The 24,928-nt window shown below is 38.3% G+C and overlaps 1 protein-coding gene across 1 annotated transcript; it reads left to right on the forward strand.

Annotated features, from left to right (window-relative positions):
• The first annotated feature begins 794 nt into the window (after window positions 1-794).
• Window positions 795-6,144, forward strand: LOC131236357 (uncharacterized). Its single transcript, XM_058233483.1, has 5 exons — window positions 795-824; window positions 906-986; window positions 1,100-1,269; window positions 3,374-3,429; window positions 5,669-6,144. The coding sequence occupies exons 1-5, from the start codon at window positions 795-797 to the stop codon at window positions 5,689-5,691; spliced, it is 360 nt and encodes a 119-aa protein (XP_058089466.1). The 3' UTR covers window positions 5,692-6,144.
• Window positions 6,145-24,928: the final 18,784 nt, after the last annotated feature.

Below are 24,928 nucleotides of genomic sequence, written 5' to 3' on the forward strand. Positions count from 1 at the left end.
TCACTTTACAGGTATGTTTGTATGACGCAGTACTTAATGGTCTGACTCAATTACTTCGGGCCACTATTTTGTATAGATTTTTTTTTTGAAAGATAACTATTTTGTATAGACAGGTTACTCCTTTCAGCGATATAGACTTTCCATCAAGTGGGCCTCAGAGAAACTCTCCATTGGACAATTTTGGGCCTCTGGTAGATGGCCTGTAAATGGAAAAACAAAAATATATCCAGTAGTTTGAATGCAATGGGGAAAACTCCAATTTATTGAATGGATTGAATGCAATGGGGAAAAGTCTATCCAATGGATAATTGTGATTGTCCGGTGAAGGAGATTTTCTAGTAATGATTTTGATGCAAATCTACAAGACACAATGTCTGAGCTATACCCTGAGGCAGAAGATTTATCATTTTTTTTTCCATTTTTTGAGTTTATGAAACATTTTATTGTAGCTTAGCTTCATCTAGAAATCTCATTTATTTTTTTTTTTTTTTTCTTCTCTCAAGTCACTACACTTTCTCTATTCTTTCTCTTGAATTTACAATGCATTCAAATTTCCACTTGCAGTCGCCTGATGTTTATAAGGCTGCATGGAATCTGTTGAAGGTGAGCCTGTTTCTGGTGCCTCCATTTAGAAATTAGCATATCACTCTTGAAATGTGTTGTTGTAGTATTGATGGTGAGCTTGTTGATGCTTATGTTATCTTTGCAGGACCCAACCGAGCAAACTGGCATTGATAACTTCATGGTACAACAACTTGATGGAACAGTTGGGGTTGGTGCAAGCAGAAGGTATCATGGTTGTTCCTCAATTATTGATGTTTGTTGTATTAGTTTTGTGTTAATTTTGCATGTGATGCTGCAAAAATGTATCTAATATGATCTTGTTGTTGTGTTAATATGGTCAGCTTGGTGTTAATGCTATATTGGCAATATCACTTGCTATTTGTAAAGCAGGTGCTAGCTTGAAAAAGATCCCTCTTTACCAGGTATAGGAACTGATTATCTTCTCTCCATTTGGTAGGTGCTCACTGATAGCACTATGTGGTAGGGTGTTGCTTGTTTTATGCATCAGGATTCATCATTCCTTTCTCTGTGGCAGATAGATGCGGAGAGTACAGTGGGGGGAGAAGCTTTTTCTCGAATAGCACCAACAATTCCTACTATCGTTGATGTAGTTACCAGTACTCATCTGTTTGATGTACTTACAGATTCAACTGGAGGTCGGCTTTCTTTCTCTGTATGTGAGAAGTACCTTGCTGGATTAGAAAGGTTAGCATTCTTTAGTTGATAAGTTGTACTTGCTCATATCATGGTAGTAAAAAAGGGTACATAGTGGCTGTAATGGTAGTTATGTAATGGTAATGGTGAGATCCCTTATGCGATATGGGTTTGTAATGTCCATTCTTAAAAAAATGGCCCATAATAGGCCTGTAAGTTGTAACAGCCATAACAGTCGTACAGGCCCATTACAGGCCAATATGAGCCTATAATGGTCCCATATTAGGCTGATACATTTTCTTTTTAAAAAAATTTGACTGTAACAGGGCTGTAATGGCTGTTTCAGGGGTTGATAAGGAGGTTTCTGTCCATATTTCTCACCTTCATAGGTATTCTAAATGGCTCAATTGTCCCCTAATTTAAATGGGTTGTTGCATGGCCTATGCATCTTAATGTATCTGTCTTGTATATGTTTAGTAAGAACTTTGTAGTGGGCTGTTCTGCAAACTACCTCTATTCTAACCTTTTTTTTTTTTTTTTGAAAGATACCAGGCTAACTAGTTTTTTTGAGCCTAGAGGATTGAATGGGTGTTCATAGATAAGGGCAGACATGATGTATTTGCATGTGTTGACTCAAAGTTATCTATACCACTAATCAAGTTGGGTTGTCAGTGATATCGATCAAATGGGACTCCTTAATTCAAACAGATGGTTAAGAGAAGAAGAAAAAGGAAAAAGATAAGAAAACCTGTCCTGCATTTTGTTTTTCAAAACACCCTGGATAGGGAAGGAACATTTGGCACATCTGGCGCATGTGTGCATTGGCACGTTGGCACATGTTGGCCACTTGTGAATCACTAGTGTCACATGTGCACATTGGCACATGTGGGATGGTTGAAAGTTGAATGTGGCACATGTAGGTGGTTGAAGGTTGATAGTGGCACATGTGGCACATTGTTACATCTATTGTGGTACATGTGGCAGATATGATCCATGCATGCAAAAAAACATATGCCTGTATTTACTATAATGAATCGCTGCCCAAGATTTGTTATCCCACCTTTCTTTAAAGGACAGACCATCCTCATATTTTAGTACAGTCTATCCTCAATTTGCCTGGCAACTGTGCAGAAATGGTGTTGACAAACTAGGGATAGAGCTAGTTATGCCGTATAAGCTACACAGGATTGAATTTCTACTGCTTCCAGCCAAACCTTGGCGAATCCTTGTATTAGTCTTAGTGGAATGTGTTTTACACACTATGAAGCAAAATTTTCTATTCACTCACTGTGAAGCAAAATTCTTGGAAGTTCAATAAACTTGCAAAAATAGGCATAGGTGGTATATTTTAATAGCTTGGTACCATTAGCCATTCATGCCTATCTCCTCTACTTTCCTATTTTAATGACTTCTTGCTTCTTTCATTTGATAAAAAGAGGAGCCAAGCTCCATATAGCTAGTTCAAGCCTCTGATGTTAATGATGTTATGATTTTATAGATAGAGGCTGTTTCTTTGTTGTCATTATGCATGAGAATACCGAGAAGGCTGTTATGAATAGGACCTGGTCTAATCTTGATGTAGTTCACTTCTACTTTATGTCTTAGCAAGGGATCTTGTTCATAAAACATCTATAATCAATCGTTTATCTTTTCTTGCCACTCTATGGGTCAGTTTGGCTGGAGTGTAACAGCCTAACAGGAGATCCTTACAGGATAAATCCTTTCTCTAGAAGAGGTCTTTTAGAAGGTCAAATGGCTCGTGGTTGACTGGGCCAGGGCTTCTTGTCTCTTTGCAATGGCTTGGTTGAATTCTTCCATTGTTTGTGGAGGCCTTTTTCTTCTTTGTTTTAATTGGATGATTTCTTATCACTGTTATATATATATATATATATATATATATATATATATATATATATATATATATATATATATATATATATATATATATATATATATATATATATATTCTGTTCTTTCTTAATAAAAATCTTGTTACTCTCAAAAGAAAAAATCTTGGCTTTAATTAACTAAGAATTGTGGGGCTTTCACACTAGAAGGCAGACAGTCGGTGATTTCCTTAGTTCACTTGTTTTGCCATAGTCGATGACTTGATGGTAATGAAGTGCTCCAGTTTTACATTGAAATTTCTTTGTAGGGTCTCTTGTGCTCTCAATTACAGGCAACAAATGAAGAAAATGGTAATAAGAAAAGGTTAGATTTCCCTTTCTATATCTAAATTCCATTATATGTCACGAAATTGGAATGGTTAGATCAAGGTTTGTACCTATTGTTATTAAATATTAAATACCTTCTATTTGTTTTATAATTCTTTTATTGGAAATTAAAGTGTATTTTTGCTTGGCTTAGGAAATGGGTCCAAATAGTTGGGACAATACTATGATGATGATGGCTAGGAATTATGGTCCAATTTGATTGATTGGACTATTCACATGCTTGAATGCAAGTAATAACTTGAGATTATTTTTTTTCTGCATAGTAGGAGACATGAACCGGTTAGTTAGGGTTGATCAAGGGATATTAATGGCAATGTGCAAAGTTTTGATTTGAGTTTGACACATATGAAACTAGGTGAAGAAATTTTATTGGAGTATTTTTCCAGCTAACTTGAGGATTGATGAGGGTACAAACCCTAAAGAGGTTAAACAACTCAACACTGAGTAGGGGTCAAGCTTTGCTTTGAAGGAAGATGTGATCAAGGTGATTTGAGGTGGGGAATTCATCTATGACAGGCCATTGTCTAAATTAAGAAATGGCCAGTGTTTCTAGTGCTTGGGCAGGAGGTGAGTTCGATTCTCCATCTCACCTACATGGAACACCACTACATGCATTGATTCCCACTGTGCTGAAATAGATTGAAGCTTGTATTGAAAAGGTTTAGGAAGTATAAGAAAGCTTGTAGAGTTGAGGGATAGTCGAATGCTTAACCATCAAAGTTAAAATTAAAAAAGTTAAAGGCGATTCTAGCAGAGATGGAGCTTTGGCTTGAAAAATACTACAAATCAAAGACAAGTTAAAAGGAAGCAAACCCATGGTGATGGCCCACACCTATAGGGAGTAAACCCATGGTGATGGCCACTCGCCCAAACCTTGCAGTTACCTACTTAGTATTCATATTGGGTATTAGGGCTTTACTTTCAAGTTGGACTTGAAAGGAGGGGAACTATATTTTGATTTATGCCTCATTATGGATTCTAAGGAAGGTAACTTCAATTTGGTTATTTCCTTTCTTCTCAATTGAGCTAGTTATTTGAAATTTAGGCAATGGTTTGTCTAAATGCTTGCTAAAATTTTCACTTCATGACAAGTTGAATCTATGTCAATTGCAGGTCGATTACTCTTACTGATCATGCACTTTACTTTGAGCCATTACGGGTTGTGTCTTATGATAAGGCAAAAACGTATGACTTATCAGATGATTTGAGACAGGGTGTTAAACCTGTGTTGACCGGGCCATGGGGCACACAACTATTTGACAAGGTAGTCTTGTATAAATCCATCTCCTTGTGAGTCACCTCATCCACCAACTTGTGGTTTATGTATGTCTTATTTTTCAAACCTGTGTAATTTTGTTAGCCTTGGTAAGTTTAAATGTACATCTCTACTAGCTGTTTGACATGCGATCCAAGTGCTAGGACTACATTGATATGTCTGGGGCATTCGAGCTGGGCATCAGGCAGTCCTAACCATAAAGTTACATGCATTTTGAATGTGGGTTGTTGACAGTAATTACTAAACCATCTAGTGTTTCCATATGTGTGGCTTCGTTGATGAGGCAACAAACAAGGCCCATGTGATGCATAGCTTGGATGTGCACCACATGTGTCAGGTTGGCACATGCAACTTCATGTAGAGTTGCTTCAAGGTAGGTGCTCACTAACAGCACTATGTTTTGGTCATGAGGGAAGGTGGCAGGGTGTTGCTTGTTTTATGCATCTCTTATTGATTTATGATGGCATTCTTTTATCAGATTTTGGTTTCAATTGGCTATTGATCATACCCTTTTTTTTGTATTGATATAAAATGTTTCATTTTTAAATTAATCCAGTATACTTTGTTTTCATCAAACAAAATGTAAGTATAGATTTGGGGCTTTGCAGGGGTCCTCTATCTTGTTTGTTCTTGAATTTAGGGGTACATAACCAAGCATTCATGCACACTATGGCAGTGGAAGTACATGGTAGTATTTTGCTCGTGTCCCAAGACTAGAAATATAAAATACCCTTTATCCACACATTAGAAATCCAGAATCTGTTTGATTGGAGACCTTTTCCTCCCTCAAACCATCTCTATTGTATGCATTGGTAATCTCACTGGCATGAATCATCCTTTTCCATTTGAGTTTTGAAGTTTCTTTCCTTTATTGTGATGTACATATTTTTACAGAGTTTGGGTTATGGATCTCACATAGATTGATTTGGTTGAAATGCAGGCCATCTCCTTGGAAGAAATTAAGGAATCTACGTCTAATATGTAGCCATTGTCCTCTGTGAATTCTCTCATGTAATCATGTCTACTTTATAATTGTATGTGTATAATGAGAGAAGCACTTGGTCGTTTGTGAAATTTCATAGAGGATTGTTCCACTGTTCCATTGTTGTATAGCTGACAATCCTTTTGCCGAATGTTAGCTACCATTGTTCCTTAAAAAATCCTTTTCCACACAACAATGGTAGTAGATTTTCTATACATTAAAATCCCTTTGCAGATTTTCTAAGGAATAATGGAACAATGGAAGTTGTTGTTCCAAACTGACAGTTGTTGTTTAAATATATCTTATTGCCATTGTTGTATAGAACAATGGTAGCAGATTTTTGAAGTGTGTGGAACAGTGGTTGGGGTATGAAGGGTTTAGTTGAGTAGTTGTTGTTGTATAGAACAGTTGGTGAAGGGTTTTGCAGATTTGCAGAGAGGTGACAACATGAAGAAACTGTTTTGTCTAGCTTTATCTTGCTTAAAACCATCTTTCTTACTTTGTTGATTTTTTCCTTCTATTTTCTTCTTCTTTCTATTAAAACTTGACGCCAATGGAGAGAACAATGTATGCTAAGATTGTTTACACAATGCACGTATTCTTGCTTCATCATGGAAAATAATGAATTTCTAGGTTCATCAAAGCAGGATTCCCCTGAAGAACTTCCATCTCTTTTCCAGAATAGAACATCCCATTCAGTGCCCGACTTCGATGATATTGGAAACAGTGGTGGCCTGAATTTTCCATATCAGCCAACTGCGACTCCAACAAACAATCCTTCACCCAATCATACATTAGTTAAAGTAAGACAATTTTTCAAAGATCAATACAATTATTGGATCTTAAATGAATTTGATATGATAATTATACTATGTGGAAAAGGATATTGGTTCTTAAATTTTTTACTATCTGCATAACATGTTGGCAGTAGTGCACTTGCTTGTTTCGATGTGTTTGCTATCGATGCACGACTAAGAATGACTTTGGTGTTAGACCTCTCTTTATTTAAATTTGTTGTTGTTCCTCTTCTTCTTATGTATTTATTTATTTATTTATGTCATTTACAACAGGTAGCAGAAGTATCAGTGTATCTAAGCTATGCATATTCATCAACGGACTCGGATTGGGGTAGGAATTGGAATTACATTACTGTCAAGCATAACTCAAAAGCCTATAAGTATAGCTTGACTTCATGATTTAATATTTAAGTTAGATGATTGGAAAATGTTTGGGGTAACATGTGTAGATCCTAGTTGAAGTCATTACTCTCCCCACTAGAGGTGGGAGTTTTAAAGCGCCTTAACTTTTACTAATGGACACCTTGATCACGTGAATGACTCTACCCAATTCACTGGCTGAGTTTAGCTGAATGGATTGTATTTGATTGAATGAATGATTGTATATGATTGAATGAATGAATTATTGTGTTTGATTGAATGAATGAATGATTTAGCCATGAAGTATTTATCTATATTAGCTTATATGAGTTGATCTATCAGGGCATGTACTACAATGGTAAGAGATGCCATTATTATATTTAAAAAAAAAAAAATAGACATTAGCTACGGCTATTAACCGTAGCCCATTATCTGTAAACCGTAGCTGTTGATAATTTCAGCCTATTGCTACAGTTCTCGCTCAACTTTTAGCTACAGATATAATCCGTAGCTGTATATTCTAGGGCTATGGACAATATTGCTACGGATTTAATTCGTACCTCCTATTTCTATGGCTACGGATATGAACCATAGCCATTTATCTAGAAACCGTAGCTATTGCTGATTTCAGCCTATTGCACGGTTCTCGCTCTACTTTTAGCTACAGATATAATCTGTAGTTTTATATACTTTAGAGCTATGTAAACTATTGTTACGGATTTAATCCGTACCTATTGTTTCTATGGCTACGGATTGAATCCAAAGCCATAGCTTTAAGACCTATGACTACGGTCGTGCTACGGATATTAACCGTAGCCATAGGCTTTTAGCTACGACTTTTATTCATAGCTTTTGCCCAGTTTTTTGGTAGTGCTGAAAACGGTGCACACGTTGCCCGTGGTATTTCCTCGATTTATTCTCAGGCCTACAACTCCTGGCCTGGGTATCGCATCGGCGCGTAACATGCGACTATGAAACCGTTGCGACGGCACGGTCCCAAGGGTACAAGTCTCGGGTTGGGCCAACTCAGATTGACAGGATGCGACTCAGAGTCACGTGCAAATGCCGATTACAGATTGCGTGTCACAAGAATTCGACAGGGAGGACTACGGAAGGCTAAGGAACGATACGATCTAGGATACGGGTCTCACAGCTCTCCCCTCCTAATTAAAAATTTCATCCTCCACATTTGCACTATCATGCAGGACAAAGTAAGGGAAGAGGAAGCATCCTCATATACATATGTCAAGGCACAATCAATCTGCAAAAGGATGAAGATAACGCTCTCTATTCTCAACCTCGCGCTCCCAAGACACATCATCAACACTATGGTGACCCCTATTGAACCTCGGATTAGAAAAGATCGAAACTAGGATACTATGCAGCCTCACAATCTCAATGGTAGGGAGATATATCAGAAAGTTTCTAAGTTAATAGTACTCAAGGAAATAATCATTCTAAATTCTCAACAATCAAAGAGTGTAGGGTAGCTATCAGTAGATATGTGATGTTATCCTCAGGTATTCCCAAGTTATGCTTTGATACCAACTTCTGTCATGTACCAAACTTGGAAACTGGGCTCACAAAATTTTGGATCACCGAATCTGGTGCCAACAGCCTCCGTAGTACGCCATTCTCGGCTCCGAGTGCCGGTATGCCAGATTTTGATCCTGGGATTCTACAAGGAGGATTTTCCAACGTACATTTAATTCGTAATAAGCATAACCACAAGTTTACCTAAATCACAAAGGCAACATCATCATCACATATCCACTAATATAAACAGTTGAATACAGCGCTGAAATGGAAATACATATATCAATAATCAAAGCTCCATAAGACAGTTGCACACTCCAAGCTCAACGCTGCTGCGACCTAACACCACCTGTACGCATCTATCATGCATAAACTTATAGAAAGCTTAGAGGGTGGTATAAGTGTGTGCGTAAGGTAAGTGTCAAGTATACAATATCAAAGCAATGCAAAAACATGCTAGTAAATCTATAAATACGATTAGCCTTATCCAGGTTATGTGATGCAAAAAGATAATAAGTCAATATCATATACTGAGGAAGCAATGTAGATCAGCTATGCAATGCGGAGACATAGTAAACCAAATATAAGGTATTGAGGATACAATGCATATGCAAATCTTGACGAGTCCACGAATGCCATCAACCTCATCTAGGCATATAAATGCAGAAACGTAGCAACTCAGAATACCATATGCCACGAACGTAATGCAATATGCAGTGCAAATGAAATGACTAAGTTGGAGTGTGAAGTCAGGATGATAGTACATAGTATCATAGGCTACGGGGTCCATCACAATGGACTTCTATTCAAACCAGTCTCATACCTAAATTTGGATAGATAGACTCAATGTGGTAAACTCCTGACTTCAGGTTGGTTGCACGCCCCAGCCGAAATCCTGGCCATTGCAAAGGTACACATAACAATTAGTTACGCACCACCAGCCCGAGTGGATAGTGAATGAATGAATGAATGAGTAAAATGCTGAGTATGCAACTCCTATTCAATAAGTCCACGTATCAGTACTGTACATCCTTGGAATCATCACCGGGGTCTAGTACACTATACACGCGATCGCCGCCCATTGGACGTGCAACCATGCAAGTAGAAGAGACCTCAGTATCCGCCTGGCCAGTAGTCAGCCAATATCTACCCGACACGTCGAAAGCGGACTCATTTACGAGCTGGTCAAACTCAGCATAATTATGCCCCCTACCCTCAAGCGGGTAAGGCTACACCCCCTTCTAACCGACCATGATACAGTGGGAGACGCGGCCTACTGGTATTCGGTATTCGGGTGCTCATGTATCCACTCGGTCTAGACGTTGGAGCGTTTCTTGGCCACGTAGGTTTATGAATTTTCACCCAAGGACATCTATGATGCCTGTATGATAGAACCAAATATTTTCGATGTCTCATCTGTCCATCCACAATGTGCCAATAGAGGCTACAACCCTGATATCGTTAGGGCGTACAGTAGTCATATCACAAAATACAAGATGCATGAGTCATGCCATCTAGTCATGCATCAAACCTGCGCGTATCGCGTGCTCATGTGAGACGACTTCGCCTATCAGGGAGTCCCATAAATAACCTGCCCTGCGGCATATGTAATAGTCATCCACATCTTATAACAAACATGCAGATGATGCGTATGGGCACGTATCATGATGTTATGCTGTCACATACTCATAATCGATATCGATAATCAACATCAACAATCGGCCTCACAAAGGGCCTAAGGGAAGGCCACAATGTGGACATTTAACCATCATTGCCCATCAATGTGGACATTTAACCAACATTGCTCCTAAGGAGTGGCCTTCGTAGGGCCAAACATATAGTGGGGCCCATGGCCCCATACAGAGGCCTAATAGACACCACAATGGGTCTCAGGAGCCACATATACATCAGGTCGGCCTCATCAAAAGGTTCGTATATGCATCACATTGGGCCTCACCAAATGGGCCGAATATACATCATGTTGGGCCTCACACAAGGGCCACAAATACATCATATTGGGCCTCATCACTTGGGCCACAATTACATCACAATGGGCCTCCTCACCTGGGCCATATATACATCATATCAGACCTCATCAATGGGCCTCAAACATATCATAATGGGTCACATCTCATGGGCCTATATACCTCAAGGTGGGCCGCAACACATGGGCCACACCATAAATGGTGGCGGATCGAAAGATCATCTGGACCATACCGCAAATAACAGTGGAGATAATGATTTACCATTTAAATTTTACAGGCCCACCATTACATTTATTTTCCATCCAATCTGATCATAAGGTCACAAAAACCTGACTTAAGCGAAAAAACAAATTCCATACTGATCCAAAACATCTATGACCCCAAAAAGGGTTTCAATGATGGACGTTCAATCCCCTCACCGATTTATTTGCGGTGTGGTCCACCTGATAATTAGATTTGTCTCATTTTTAGTCTCAAGCCTTAAGATGAGCTCACGAGATGGATGGATGGTTTGGATGTGTCACATACATCAAGGAAGGCCTGACAGGTTGTTGGCGTGGATGAAATACATATATCAACGGTGTATACCATCGTCCATTTGCTGGACGGTGGATACAACACATACATTAGGTGGGTCCCATGCATCAGGGATGGACGGAGTAGATAAAACTGAAAGGGCCTAGCTATATGTGCTCGAGGGGGGGTGAATAGGACAATGCCAAATAAAACTTATAACAGCGGAATTAAAAAGAATATGATAACCAAAGTAAATCACAATGCAGGAAAGTAAAATAACCTCAAAATTCAGATCTTGAGAGGTTGATACAAATGTTGTTCTAAGGACAACCTTACATCAAAAACCAGAGTTTTTGGTAGGACAACCTTATTTCTAGAAAGATCTTTGTATCAAATCTCAAACCGAAGAGGAATACAGAAATAAATACAAACTGAATTGAAATAAATTGTAATCACAAATGTATTATTCTAGGGACAGCCATACACCATAAAAATGGCAGGGCAACCTTGCTGGAATAACTTTTAAAAGAAATAGAAAATCAAGCTGATAAAGGAATAGCAGAAAATAAATTCTAAACTATTACAGCATTCTCACAATGCTTGAATTAAATGATTACAACATTCACCACCATACATACATCCCACAAAAGAATAATTAAAGATCAGAAGTATAAATCATTCAACCACAACACAAGGGATTATAGTGGTTCGCCTGTGTGTTCACCAACTGCTAAACAACAGCCACACAGAATGCTACTCCACTCCTAATATCCTCACACAAGGGATATTAGCGTTCACTAACAAAATAGGTTTTCCCAGGTTCGCCCAAAACCTTTACAATTGTGTCTTTGTCTGTGGGCTTACGCAATTAAAAAAAAACCCCACTTCTGAGTTTTCCTGGCTCTCCTCAGATAACCAATACAACAAGATTTTTCTGGCAAATCTTGAAAGAAACCAAAACAGAAAGGAATTTACAATTAAATGTAAAATACCTAATTATCTCCTTCGTTGTAGCAGCCCGGTAGAACCAAATCAGAGTAGATGATTGAATGTCCAAGTTCAATGTCCAGTACTTAATTACAATGGTTCTAATTCTAATAGATTTTAAATTAAACCAAATAGGGCTTGCCTTAATTGATTTTGATTCCAAAGAAAGGGAATAACAATTCCTCTTCACAAATTAGATTGGAATAGCAAAAATAAAATCAATTAAATAAAGCTAAGGAAAGAGAATATTAAATAAGCACACTTAGCTTAGATGGAGCACAGAATTATCTCTCAGAAGTTCGACGAAGATTGGCTTGAATGGATTAATTAATTCGATGATTTCTTCTGAGATTCGTGCACTATTTATAGGTGAGCAGATCGCGTTTTCGACTGGTCTAGAGAGCTCTTCGACTAGTCGAAGCAATAACAGATATTTGAAAGATCCGGCAGGATAAGCTCTGACCATTCTACGACTGGTCAAAGGTCTCCTTCGACTGGTCGTAGGTCACCTTCGACTGGTTGAAGAACCTAAAAATATCGCTGGATTTCGAGTCAAAGATTTTTGACAGGTCGAAGATGCAGTCGACACTGTTCCTTCGACTGGTCGAACAGATTCCTGGACTAGTCGAAGCCTAACAGATTTTATCCGAAAATTATAACAAACTCACGACTGATCGAGAAATTTCTTAGACTGGTCGAAGCAGCTCTAAGACTAGTCGAAGAAGGCCTAGGACTAGTCGAAGAACAGACCAAATTTATGTAAAATAACATTTGACTTATGTATCCAAAATGACCTACTTCTAAGGTCAACCTATGGTCAGTCAAACCTCAACCATGAAGTAAGGACATTGAAACATTAGGAACTAGTGACCTTGAAGTATGAGCCTTGAAGTCTTAATGTAGCTCAATCTTGAAATCTTGATGTAGCTCAATCTTGAAAGTGTCTTGAGTTCTTTACAAACTGCCTTGTACTCTTCTTGAAGTCTTGCAGCTTGAGTCTTGTCTTGTGAGCAGTTCTTACATTCAAGATTGATCCTTATACTTGTGAGCTTTGCTTGTTATGAGCTTAGCTTGTTTATGAATGTTGATCCTTGAGAGAGCTTCACATATACAAGTTATATATAACAGTGATTTTGGCACCAAAAATTTGACAACAGACAGGGATATAAACTATAGCACTTACAATCTCCCCCTTTGTCAAATTAGTGACAAAACACATAACCAAGATAAACATAAAGTAAAACAACTGGTTAAAGAGTTATAAACCAGGTCATATAAACTGGCTTACCTGCAAATCAATATTCAATATTCAACATTCAACATTCAACCAGTTTCATTTAACTAGTTCAAACATACTCCCCCTGAGTAACATAACCAATACTACTCCTCTCACAATCACATCGTTAAGAACAAACCATTCTCTCCCTTTTTGTCACAATATGACAAAGGAAACAACAATAAAGGAGAACTAAATAAAGGGATATATGAGAGTAAACATGAGGAGTTATGAGAGTATAGCAAAACAGTGATAGAGATACTCAGCATAGCTTCACATAGAATAAATAACCAGCATAAAACATAGATAGTATCCAACTCAAAATCAGTCAACCAAGTGCTAAGTTATAAAGTTATTACAAACCAGAAGTCACATATAAACTAGTCAGAACTAGAACCAGATGACGGAGCAGGAATAGAGGGATCAAGTTGGTACATGCCTTTGTTCAAACGCCTAAGATATTTGCGCATGTACTTGAATTATAAATCATGAGCAACAGACATGTTTTCCAACTTTACATTCATATTCTCAACTTTACCCTCTAATGCACTCAGACGTGCATCAACATCAGATGGTTCAAAATCTGGATCATTTGTTGAGTCAGAATCTAGTTCCTCAAAAATGTCATCCATATTAATGTCATCACCAGCTTCTTCATGACCACCACCACCACCACCACCTTGTTCAGGAAGTAGATCCAGCTTCATCTTATTGATATTAGTATTGTTGAAAATCAGATGATGGATAGGTGCCTCATCAACCGGCATATCGACTAACATATGAGTAGCCAATACAGTCATTAAATAAGCAAAAGGAATGTCACTATGACCAGGATGGAGTCTAAACTGAAGAATGAAATGACAGATTAAGGATGGTAAACAAATCTGAGTACCATTGGAAATAGTATGGATAACACGAACCATAAACGAAGTCAAGTCAGATTTATTACCTGAACGAGGATACAGATTAGACACAAAGATTTTATGGAAAATTCTGTATTTGGGTAACAAATACCTTACGGGAAGCGCATTCCCTTTTTGAGTCCATTGAACATCCATGTTGCACAAGTCTCTAGTGAGCATGCGTTTTTCAGACATTGAGAGTTTATCAGTTAAGTTATGGATAGGAATACCCTCATCATTCACAGGAATGTCCATAAGGGCTGAAATTAAATAACGATCAACGTCAAAAGGCCCTTCTCTAGTAGATATTTTAAAAGTTAAATTATCCTATGAAAAAGCACTAATACATGTAAACATGGATTGGGCAATGGACCGGTATGCAGGCTCACCCTAATGTAATAAGTTAACCCAACCTACAGCTTCAAGCATAGGAAGGATGTCAAAAGGTGCAATATGATTAACATCAACAGAATGTTCAACAATAACATTACGTAATCTAATGTCCCTAACATATGATGGATCATCATTGGGAACAAGAAGATGACGCTTAGAAATAGCGGTCGATCTAAAGGAAGAAGAAGGACCACGGGAAGTAGTTTTTCTGCCTCTAGAAGCCATTTGCAACAAGGATTTCAAGGAATAAGGAAGTTGCAAAGGATTGAGAAGTGGGTTTACTCAAAACAGATTTTTCAAAATTCAAACTCCAAATCTCAATGAAATTCAAAATAGAAAGCTTAAAGCTTGAAAAGAAAACAATCTAGACACAAATCTGCAAGAAAAAGTGATTTGGAACACTAACCTTGAAGAACAAGAAAGATGGGTTCGACAAGTCGAAGCACGGCACCTTAGAGAAGAAAACCGAAATGAGGAAGAAAGCAAAAATCCTCAATTTTAAGTGAATCCCGAGTTCTACGACTGGTCGTGGGTATCTACGACCGGTCGTAGGTCGACTGGTCGTGTACACTCACGATTGATCGAAGAATGCCCAAAAATTCATATTTCTTGCAAATTATGCAAAAATTAGAATTCAATCTAGCAAAAATATACATTATAATACAAGTAGGCATAAAAAATCAATTTAAAATGCACATGCCAAGATCAAATTTCATCTTTTTGAACCTGCTTTTATCGAGAGGTTTTGTGAAAATGTCAGCTCGTTGATCTTCGGTAGGAATATATTCTAGAGATATAACTTTTTCTTCTACTAATTCCCTTATATAATGAAATCTAATGTCAATGTGCTTAGTATGAGAATGCTGAATAGGATTTTTTGAAATATTTATCGCACTGGAATTATCACAATGTAATAACATAGAATCCTGTTTAATTCCATAATCACTTAGCATTCGTTGCATCCAAACAAGCTGTGTACATGCATTACCAGCTGCGATATACTCAGCTTCAGCTGTTGAAAGTGATATAGAATTTTGTTTCTTACTAAACCAGAAAAACAATTTCCAATGTAAAAACAACCACCACTGGTTGACTTTCTATCATCTAGATTACCAGCCCAGTCAACATCCGAGTACCCAGCTAATTGGACATTGGTCTCATGAGGATACCAGAGACCGAGATTTACAGTACTTGCGACATATCTAATAATTCGCTTGACAGCAATCAAGTGAGATTCTTTTGGATCAGATTGATATCTTGCGCAAATACCAACACTTAGAGAAATATCAGGTCTACTAGCAATTAAATATAACAAACTACCAATCATACTCCGATAAAGTTTTGAGTCAACATTTTTACCATTAGAGTCTTTTGAGAGTTTCAGGGTAGTACTCATAGGAGTATCGAAATTCTTGCCATTCTCAAATCCAAATCTCTTGATTAGATTCAAAGCATACTTAGATTGAGAAATGAATATTCCTTCAGGTTGTTGCTTTACTTGCAATCCAAGGAAATAAGTCAATTCCCCAACCATGCTCATTTCGAACTGTGATTTCATCAAATCTGCAAACTCAGTAGTTAAGTCAGTACAAGTTGATCCATAAATGATATCATCAACATAAATCTGCACCATTAAGATATGATCATTATGTTTTTTAACAAACAAAGTTTTATCAACAGATCCCATTTGAAAATTATGACTTAAAAGAAATTTCGTTAGTTTCTCATACCATGCCCTAGATGCTTGTTTTAGTCCATAAAGTGCCTTTTTAAGCCGATATACATAATCAGTATTTTTGGAATCTTCAAAACCCATTGGCTGTTCAACATAGACTTCTTCATGTAAATCGCCATTTAGAAAAGCACTTTTCATATCCATCTGATAGATCTTTATCTTTCTAAAACATGCAATGGATATAAATAGTCTGATAGATTCAAGACGTGCTATTGGTGCAAAAGTTTCATCGAAATCGATCCCTTCAATTTGAGTATAACCTTGTACCACTAGTCTAGCCTTATTTCTAATTATATTTCCACACTCGTCAGACTTATTTTTGAAAATCCATTTTGTTCCAATGATGTGTTTATCTTTAGGTCTTGGTACGAGATACCAAACATCATTTCTTATGAATTGGTTGAGTTCTTCTTGCATCGCAACAATCCAGTTCTCATCAGCAAGAGCTTCTTTTACGTTAGATGGTTCTATTTGGGATGTAAAATATATATAATTATATATATCCTCAAGGTATCTACGGGTGCGAACACCGGTGAGAGGGTTTCCAAGAATTTGTGTGGTTGGATGATCTTTAACAGTCCTTAATTCAGAATCAGTCTGATTTGATGAAGTATCGGGTTTATCAATGATTAGTACTTCATCATTATTTGAATTAGAAATTGGTGTGTTTAAGTGATCATCAATGACAACATTGATGGATTCTTGAATCACACTAGTCCTTTTGTTCAGAACCCTATAAGCTCAACTGTTTAAAGAATATCCTAGAAAAATACCTTCATCACTCTTCGTATCGAATTTTTCTAAATTTTCACGATCACGTAAAATATAGCACTTGCTGCCAAAAAACTCGAAAGTATTTAATAGTAGGCTTTTTATTGAACCACAATTCGTAAGCCGTTTTATTATTATCTTTGCTAGTGTAGACTCGGTTAATAATATAGCAAGCTGTGTTAACTGCTTCAGCCCAAAGATTTTTAGAGAGCTTCATGCTATTCAACATGACATTAGCCATTTCTTGAAGCACCCTATTCTTTCTTTCTACAATTCCATTTTGTTGTGGAGTTTTGGGAGCAGAGAATTCATGTAATATTCCTTGGTCGGTACAGAACTTCTCAAAATTGCTATTTTCAAATTCAGATCCATGATCACTACGAATTTTACTGATTTGAGAAGATTTTTCAGTTTGAATCCTTTTGAAAACTTTTCTTACTTCTTCAAGGGTTTCAGATTTATCCCTTAAGAAGACTACTCAAATGAATCTGGTAAAGTCATCAACTATTACCAGGATATACTTTTTCCCACCACGACTTTCTATTCTGGTAGGTCCTATCAGATCCATGTGGAGAAGTTCGAGTGGTCTTGATGTGGTATTTGAATTCACCTTTTTGTGTGAGTTCTTTGTTTGTTTGTCAATCTAGCACTCACCACATATTTTATCTAATTTCTGAAGTTTAGGTAAACCTCTTATAAGTTCTCGTTTGCTCAATCGATATAAATTTCGATAATGTACATGTCCAAGACGTTTGTGCCATAAATCAGTCTCGTCTGTATGGACCATGTAACATGTTTGATTAGATGAGCTGGATTCACTAATAATATAACAATTTTCAGACATTCTACGTCCAGTTAATATTACAGAACCCTTATTATTTAATATCTCACAGCTTTGATTAGAAAACCGAACATTATGGTTATTATCACATATTTGAGATATACTAAGCAAGTTATGTTTTAAGCCTTCAACATATAAAACATTTTTAAACACAGGAAGATTAAAAAGTTGAACCATACCTTGGCTTATAATCTTGCAGTTGCTACCATCACCAAATGTGACTGAACCATCAGTCATATCTTTCAGATCCGTGAATAAAGCTTTGTCACTGTCATATGCTGGAGCATCCACTTTGTCTAGGTACCACTTTGAATGACTTGTTGCTTTGAAAGCGGTGTGAGCAACCAAGCGGTAACTTTAGGAACCCATTTCATAAGCTGTTTTGGGTTTAGGAACATAGTTGGTCTTCTTTTGTGTATATTTGTAGGAATGACCTATAGAGTTAGATTTTAAGAGCTCCTTGAGTAAATCAACTATCTTTTAGCTAGTGGATTTCGTTTCTGATTAAAGTTGACATGGCTGCTTCTAGGTTTTGAAAAGTTTTTGAATTTCTAGAAAAATCTTGATAAGTACTTTTTCCTTTTGAGTTTGAGAACTCTCCTTTAACAAACATAGGAGGAGTATACTTTTGTTTAGGAGGTAGATTTTTATCATAGCCCAACCCGGATCGATCGCCACATTTTCTTGATCCGGATAAAATTTTTCTAACTTTGGATCACCTTGGGCATATTTCCATGTGTCCTTTAGACTCAAAAGAGAAGATACTTCAGTTTTAAGTTTCTCAATTTCAGATTTTAAATCAATAATTAGGGAGTTTTTGAATTCCAAATCGCATTTTGATTTTTCAAAACAATCTGAAATTTGTGATTTTTCTAAGACAAGTGATTCAAAACAATTTTTGAGTTTAGAAAACTTTTCTTTTTGAAGTTTAAGTTTGACAACAATTTTACAACTTTCCTTATATAGGGCATTGTAAGCGTCTTGAAGATCATCTTCATTTTCACATTCACTATTCAGATTTTCTTCACTTGTTGAGTCATTATCTGAAAATGTGAATTTGGCTAGAGTCATAAGAGCTTTAACCTCATTGCCCGACTCAGTTTCAGAATCTTCTGATTCAGAAGAACCTTCAGAATCAGATGATTCATCCCATGTAGCCAACATACCCTTCTTCTTGGGTTTGTCCCTTTTAGGACATCTATTTGCTAAGTGCCCATATTCTTGACAGTTGTAACATTGACTATCTTTCAAAGATTTTTGAGATTTGGGTCTAAACTTCTTTTTATCATTTGATTTTTGAAAATCAACCCTTTTCTTGCTTTTGAAAATCTTGTAAAATTTCTTAGCTAAAAGAGCCATATCATCTTCAGAATCATCTTTTGAATTACATTTAGAAGATTTTAGTGCGATAGATTTACCTTTAGGAGCTTTAAAGTTTAACTCGTAGGTTTGTAGAGAACCAACTAGTTCTTCTACCCTCATATTATCCGTATCACGAAGTTCCTGGATCGCGGTTACTTTAGAATTGAACCGTTCAGGAAGTGAGCGTAATATTTTTGCACACACTTTACTTTCTGGGATTTTATCGCCAAGACCCCACATTGAGTTTACAATGTCATTCAATCTAGTGTAAAAGTCCATAAACATTTCATTTTCCTCCATATGAATTTCTTCAAATCTGGTTGTGAGGAGTTGGACTTTAGATTTTTTTACAATTGTAGTACCCTTGTGTATCATTTCTAATATATCCCAAGCTTGCTTTGCAGTATCACAGGAAATGATTCTTTTGAACTCATCCGGTGATAGTGCGCAAGTAATTGCATTTAGTGCTTTAGCATTTGCACTACTCTCACTTTTCTGAAGAGTGGTCCATTGGTAATATGGTGTGACTTTCATAGATTTTGAACCATCAACCCCAGTAACTTCCATGATAGGAGGTTTCCATTCAGTTGCTGTGGCTTGCCACACACTCTCATCCATTGATTTGAGGAAGATCCTCATTCTGGCTTTCCAATAGGCATAGTTGGAGCCATCAAAGGGTGGAGGCCTAGTGACTGAAAGGCTATCAAAATTTGACATCTTAAATAGCTTAAATCGTTAGCTCAGGAATTAAATCCAAGAATAAAAAAGAGCTATTAGGCTCTGATACCACTTGAAAAGGCCTAGCTATATGTCCTAGAGGGGGGGTGAATAGGACAATGCCAAATAAAACTTATAACAGCGGAATTAAAAAGAATATGATAGCCAAAGTAAATCACAATGCAGGAAAGTAAAATAACCTCAAAATTCAGATCTTGAGAGGTTGATACAAATGTTGTTCTAAGGACAACCTTACACCAAAAACCAGAGTTTTTAGTAGGACAACCTTATTTCTAGAAAGATCTTTGTATCAAATCTCAAACCGAAGAGGAATACAGAAATAAATACAAACTGAATTGAAATAAATTGTAATTACAAATGTATTGTTCTAGGGACAGCCATACACCATAAAAATGGCAGGGCAACCTTGCTAGAACAACTTTTAAAAGAAATAGAAAATCAAGCTAATAAAGGAATAGCAGAAAATAAATTCTAAACTATTACAACATTCTTACAATGCTTGAATTAAATGATTACAACATTCACCACCATACATACATCCCACAAAAGAATAATTAAAGATCAGAAGTATAAATCATCCAACCACAACACAAGGGATTATAGTGGTTCGCCTGTGTGTTCACCAACTGTTAAACAACAGCCACACAGAATGCTACTCCACTCCTAATATCCTCACACAGGGGATATTAGCGTTCACTAACAAAATAGGTTTTCCCAGGTTCACCCAAAACCTTTACAATTGTGTCTTTGTCTGTGGGCTTACACAATTAAAAAAACCCCACTTCTGAGTTTTCCTGGCTCTCCTCAAATAACCAATACAACAAGATTTTTCTGGCAAATCTTGAAAGAAACCAAAACAGAAAGGAATTTACAATTAAATGTAAAATACCTGATTATCTCCTTCGATGTAGCAGCCCGGTAGAACCAAATCAGAGTAGATGATTGAATGTCCAAGTTCAATGTCCAGTACTCAATTACAATGGTTCTAATTCTAATAGATTTTAAATTAAACCAAATAGGGCTTGCCTTAATTGATTTTGATTCCAAAGAAAGGGAATAACAATTCCTCTTATCAAATTAGATTGGAATAGCTGAAACAAAATCAATTAAATAAAGCTAAGGAAAGAGAATATTAAATAAGCACACTTAGCTTAGATGGAGCACAGAATTATCTCTCAGAAGTTCGACGAAGTTTAGCTTGAATGGATTAATTAATTTGATGATTTCTTTTGAGATTCATGCACTATTTATAGGTGAGCAGATCGCGTCTTCGACTGGTCTAGGGAGCTCTTCGACTAGTCGAAGCAATAACAGATATTTGAAAGATCCGGCGGGATAAGCTCTGACCGTTCTACAACTGGTCGAAGGTCTCCTTCGACTGGTCGTAGGTCACCTTCGACTGGTCGTAGGTCACCTTCGACTGGTCAAAGAACCTAAAAACATCGCTGGATTTCGAGTCGAAGATTTTCGACAGGTCGAAGATGCAGTCGACACTGTTCCTTCGACTAGTCGAACAGATTCCTGGACTAGTCGAAGCCTAACAGATTTTATCCGAAAATTGTAACAAACTCACGACTGATCGAGGAATTTCTTAGACTGGTCGAAGCAGCTCTAAGACTAGTCGAAGAAGGCCTAAGACTAGTCGAAGAACAGACCAAACTTATGTAAAATAACATTCGACTTATGTATCCAAAATGACCTACTTCTAAGGTCAACCTATGGTCAGTCAAACCTCAACCATGAAGTAAGGATATTGAAACATTAGGAACTAGTGACGTTGAAGTATGAGCCTTGAAGTCTTGATGTAGCTCAATCTTGAAATCTTGATGTAGCTCAATCTTGAAAGTGTCTTGAGTTCTTTACAAACTGCCTTGTACTCTTCTTGATGTCTTGCAGCTTGAGTCTTGTCTTGTGAGCAGTTCTTGCATTCAAGATTGATTCTTGTACTTGTGAGCTTTGCTTGTTGTGAGCTTAGCTTGTTTATGAATGTTGATCCTTGAGAGAGCTTCACATATGCAAGTTATATATAACAGTGATTTTGGCACCACAAATTTGACAACAGACAGGGATATAAACTATAGCACTTACAAAAACACTTACATTATGATGGAGGCCCACCAGGTGAACGGTCTGGATGTTAAGGTGGGGCCTACACAACACCGTCTAGCAACTGGACGGTGTAGATACAAACATACATCATGGTGAGGTCCACACATCCAGAGATTACATGATGTGGATATCTCACTTGCATTATGTGGGACCCACGTGTGTGGACAACACACACATCAGGTGGGGTGCATGGCCAAACAACCAGGATGATCAGATACATCACGGTGGAGACCCACCGTCACTACCATGGACGATGTTGATAAGAACATATACATCAAGGTGTGTCTCATCCCCACACGTGCCACACGTGTGGGGTGGTCCACGTCCAAACAGATGGACGGTGTGGGATATAACAAATATATATATATATATATATAGGTGGGTTACACTGTCTTGGCCAATGAACGGCTAGATGAAACAATACATCACATGGGATCCCACACCCCACGTCCAGATGGAGGGTGTGGATGCAACCCATATGGCAAGTGGGTCCCACACGTCTCACATGGATGGATGATATGGATGGAATCCACAGGACTTGCTGACGTTAACCATCAGCAGCTTTGCTACTGGGTAACGTACACCATCTAATCAGCTTGGTGGGTCCAACGCATGGCCCAACAAATATATTGGGCAAACCTCTACCCGCTGGATCTGACCATTCTTTAGCTCAAGCCCAAAATGATCTCTCCATGGATGGTGTGGATAAAATACATGCATCATAGGTGGGCCATGCAATCAAGGGAGAGAGAGAGAGAGAGTGTGTGTGTGTGTGTGTGTGTGTGTGTGAGAGAGAGAGAGAGAGAGAGAGAGAGACGATGTAGTGGAGGGACCCTGCCACTATGGGTCCCTCTTTGTTAGAGCACATACATCAAAATGGGTCCCATCACAAGTGGGCCATACATAAAAATCAAGATCTAATGCTATGATCACCCACCGATTTCCACTTCTTTAGGCTGCATGGACTCCTTAGCTCTTAGGATTCAACTTTGATGGAAGATGATGGAGATTGAATGGCTAGGATGAGAGATGAGAGGGGTAGGAAGTGGGCCACACACAAAGCTCTCCTTGCTCTCCTTATAGCTTGGACGTCCACTCTTCTTGCTTGCTTAGGAGTGAAGAGAGAAATGAGAGAGTGATGGGAGTTGTAAGGATGGATGACATGGAGTGTATGGGTGAGGGATGGGGCTTATTGACTTTTTGGGCATGAGATGAGATGGGGTATGGGTAGTATTGCCTTATTGGCATGAAAGGTATGGGAGAGGTAAGGGCTTAGTTGACTTAGTGAAAAGAGGGGGTATGGGTAGAGATTCCATTCTCTCAGTCAGGAATCTTCCTGAAAATGGCGTACACGTTGCCTGCGGTGTTTCCTCTATTTATTCTCAGGCCCACAACTCCTAGCTTGGGGTATCGCATTGGCGCGCAAGACACGACGTTAGAACCACGGTGACGGCACGGTCGTAAGGGTACAAGTCTCAGGTTGGACCGACTCAGATCGACAGGATGCGACTCAGGGTCACACGCAAATACCGATTACAGATCGCGGGTCGCCGAAATTCGACAGGGAGGACCGCAGGAGTTTAAGGAATGATACGGTCTAGGATACGGGTCTCAAAGAGGATATATATGTAATATTTATGTTTGATCAATTTCTTTTTTATTGGTTCTAAGGGCGATGTTACTGGTATTGTTGGCGTCCTTGTTGGGGAGCATATTAATTGTCTTGAGCAGTGGCATTGATATTGTTAACTTCCATCGTTTGCTGAGCAGAACCATTGCCGTTTTCATTCCTTTTTCTTTTTTTCTTTTGGGTTAGCTTGTTAGTACACACCGATGTTAGTACACACACTCCATGTTAGCCACCCCCGTTAGGGATCGATACCAAGACCTCAAGTGTTGAAACGACGTATCTCCACTCAGTCTGCCAGTTGAGCTATGGATCTGGGTGTACCCTATTGGTCTTTCCTTAACTTTATTTCTCTTAACCGAAGCAGCGTGATGAGGGCATGGGGAGATCTTCCTCGTGCATATTCCTGCTTTGACTTGCTCTCCAACGTGAATAAGCTGAGAAAATTTTGCATAGGGATGTGTGATCAGATATCCAGAGATGCCCAGATTTGTTGAATGGACAATTGTGGAGATTTGCTCCTTATCATCAGTTAGGGTGTGCATTCTGACAGCCATGGCTCTCTATTGTCCAAAATAGGCGGACAATGTCTCATTGCTCCTCTGTCTTAAGGCTACTAAGTCTACTATCGTGAGAGCCATATTGAGGTTGTAGGAAAATCTGTCAATGAAGGCTTGGGAGAGTTGCTCCCAAGTCTTGATGTGGTGACAATCCAATGATGTGTACTAGCCTAGGGCATCACCCTTTACGAGTTTTTGGAACATGCGGATGAGGGCCCCATTGTTCCTTGCCACAACATTTAACTCTCCATAGAAAGCCTTGAAGTGTGTCATGGGACAACCGATGTCATCATACCTTTTTAACTTAGGAACCTCGAAATTTTGATGCATCCTTACATTTGGAAAGGGACACAGGTCCCTGAACTTTGTTGAGGGGAGGTTGATCCCTTGCTGTCGTTGAAGCTTGTTTTGGATGACCTGAAGCTGGTCCCGTAACCCCTCTATTTTTGTCCAGTTCATTTCAGAGACCGACGCCTTTCACGGTAAGACTTGCTCTGCTTCTTCGGCATAGTAGTTGACTTCTTCGACCCTATGGCTCCCGTGAGGGGGAGTTTGGTGAAAAGTAACTGTGTTCCTAGTTGCAGGAAATTGCTAGAAATTAAAGGCATTCCCGGTCGGAGGAGGCTGAGATGCTGGGAAGTGACCTTCTTAGTGCGTATTTGCCATTGCCCGCTGACTGAAATGGACTTGATGCTGACCACCATTGTGGGCATCCACCATTGC

Source organism: Magnolia sinica, unplaced genomic scaffold (genome assembly GCF_029962835.1).
Source record: "Magnolia sinica isolate HGM2019 unplaced genomic scaffold, MsV1 ctg405, whole genome shotgun sequence".
NCBI lineage: Eukaryota > Viridiplantae > Streptophyta > Magnoliopsida > Magnoliales > Magnoliaceae > Magnolia > Magnolia sinica.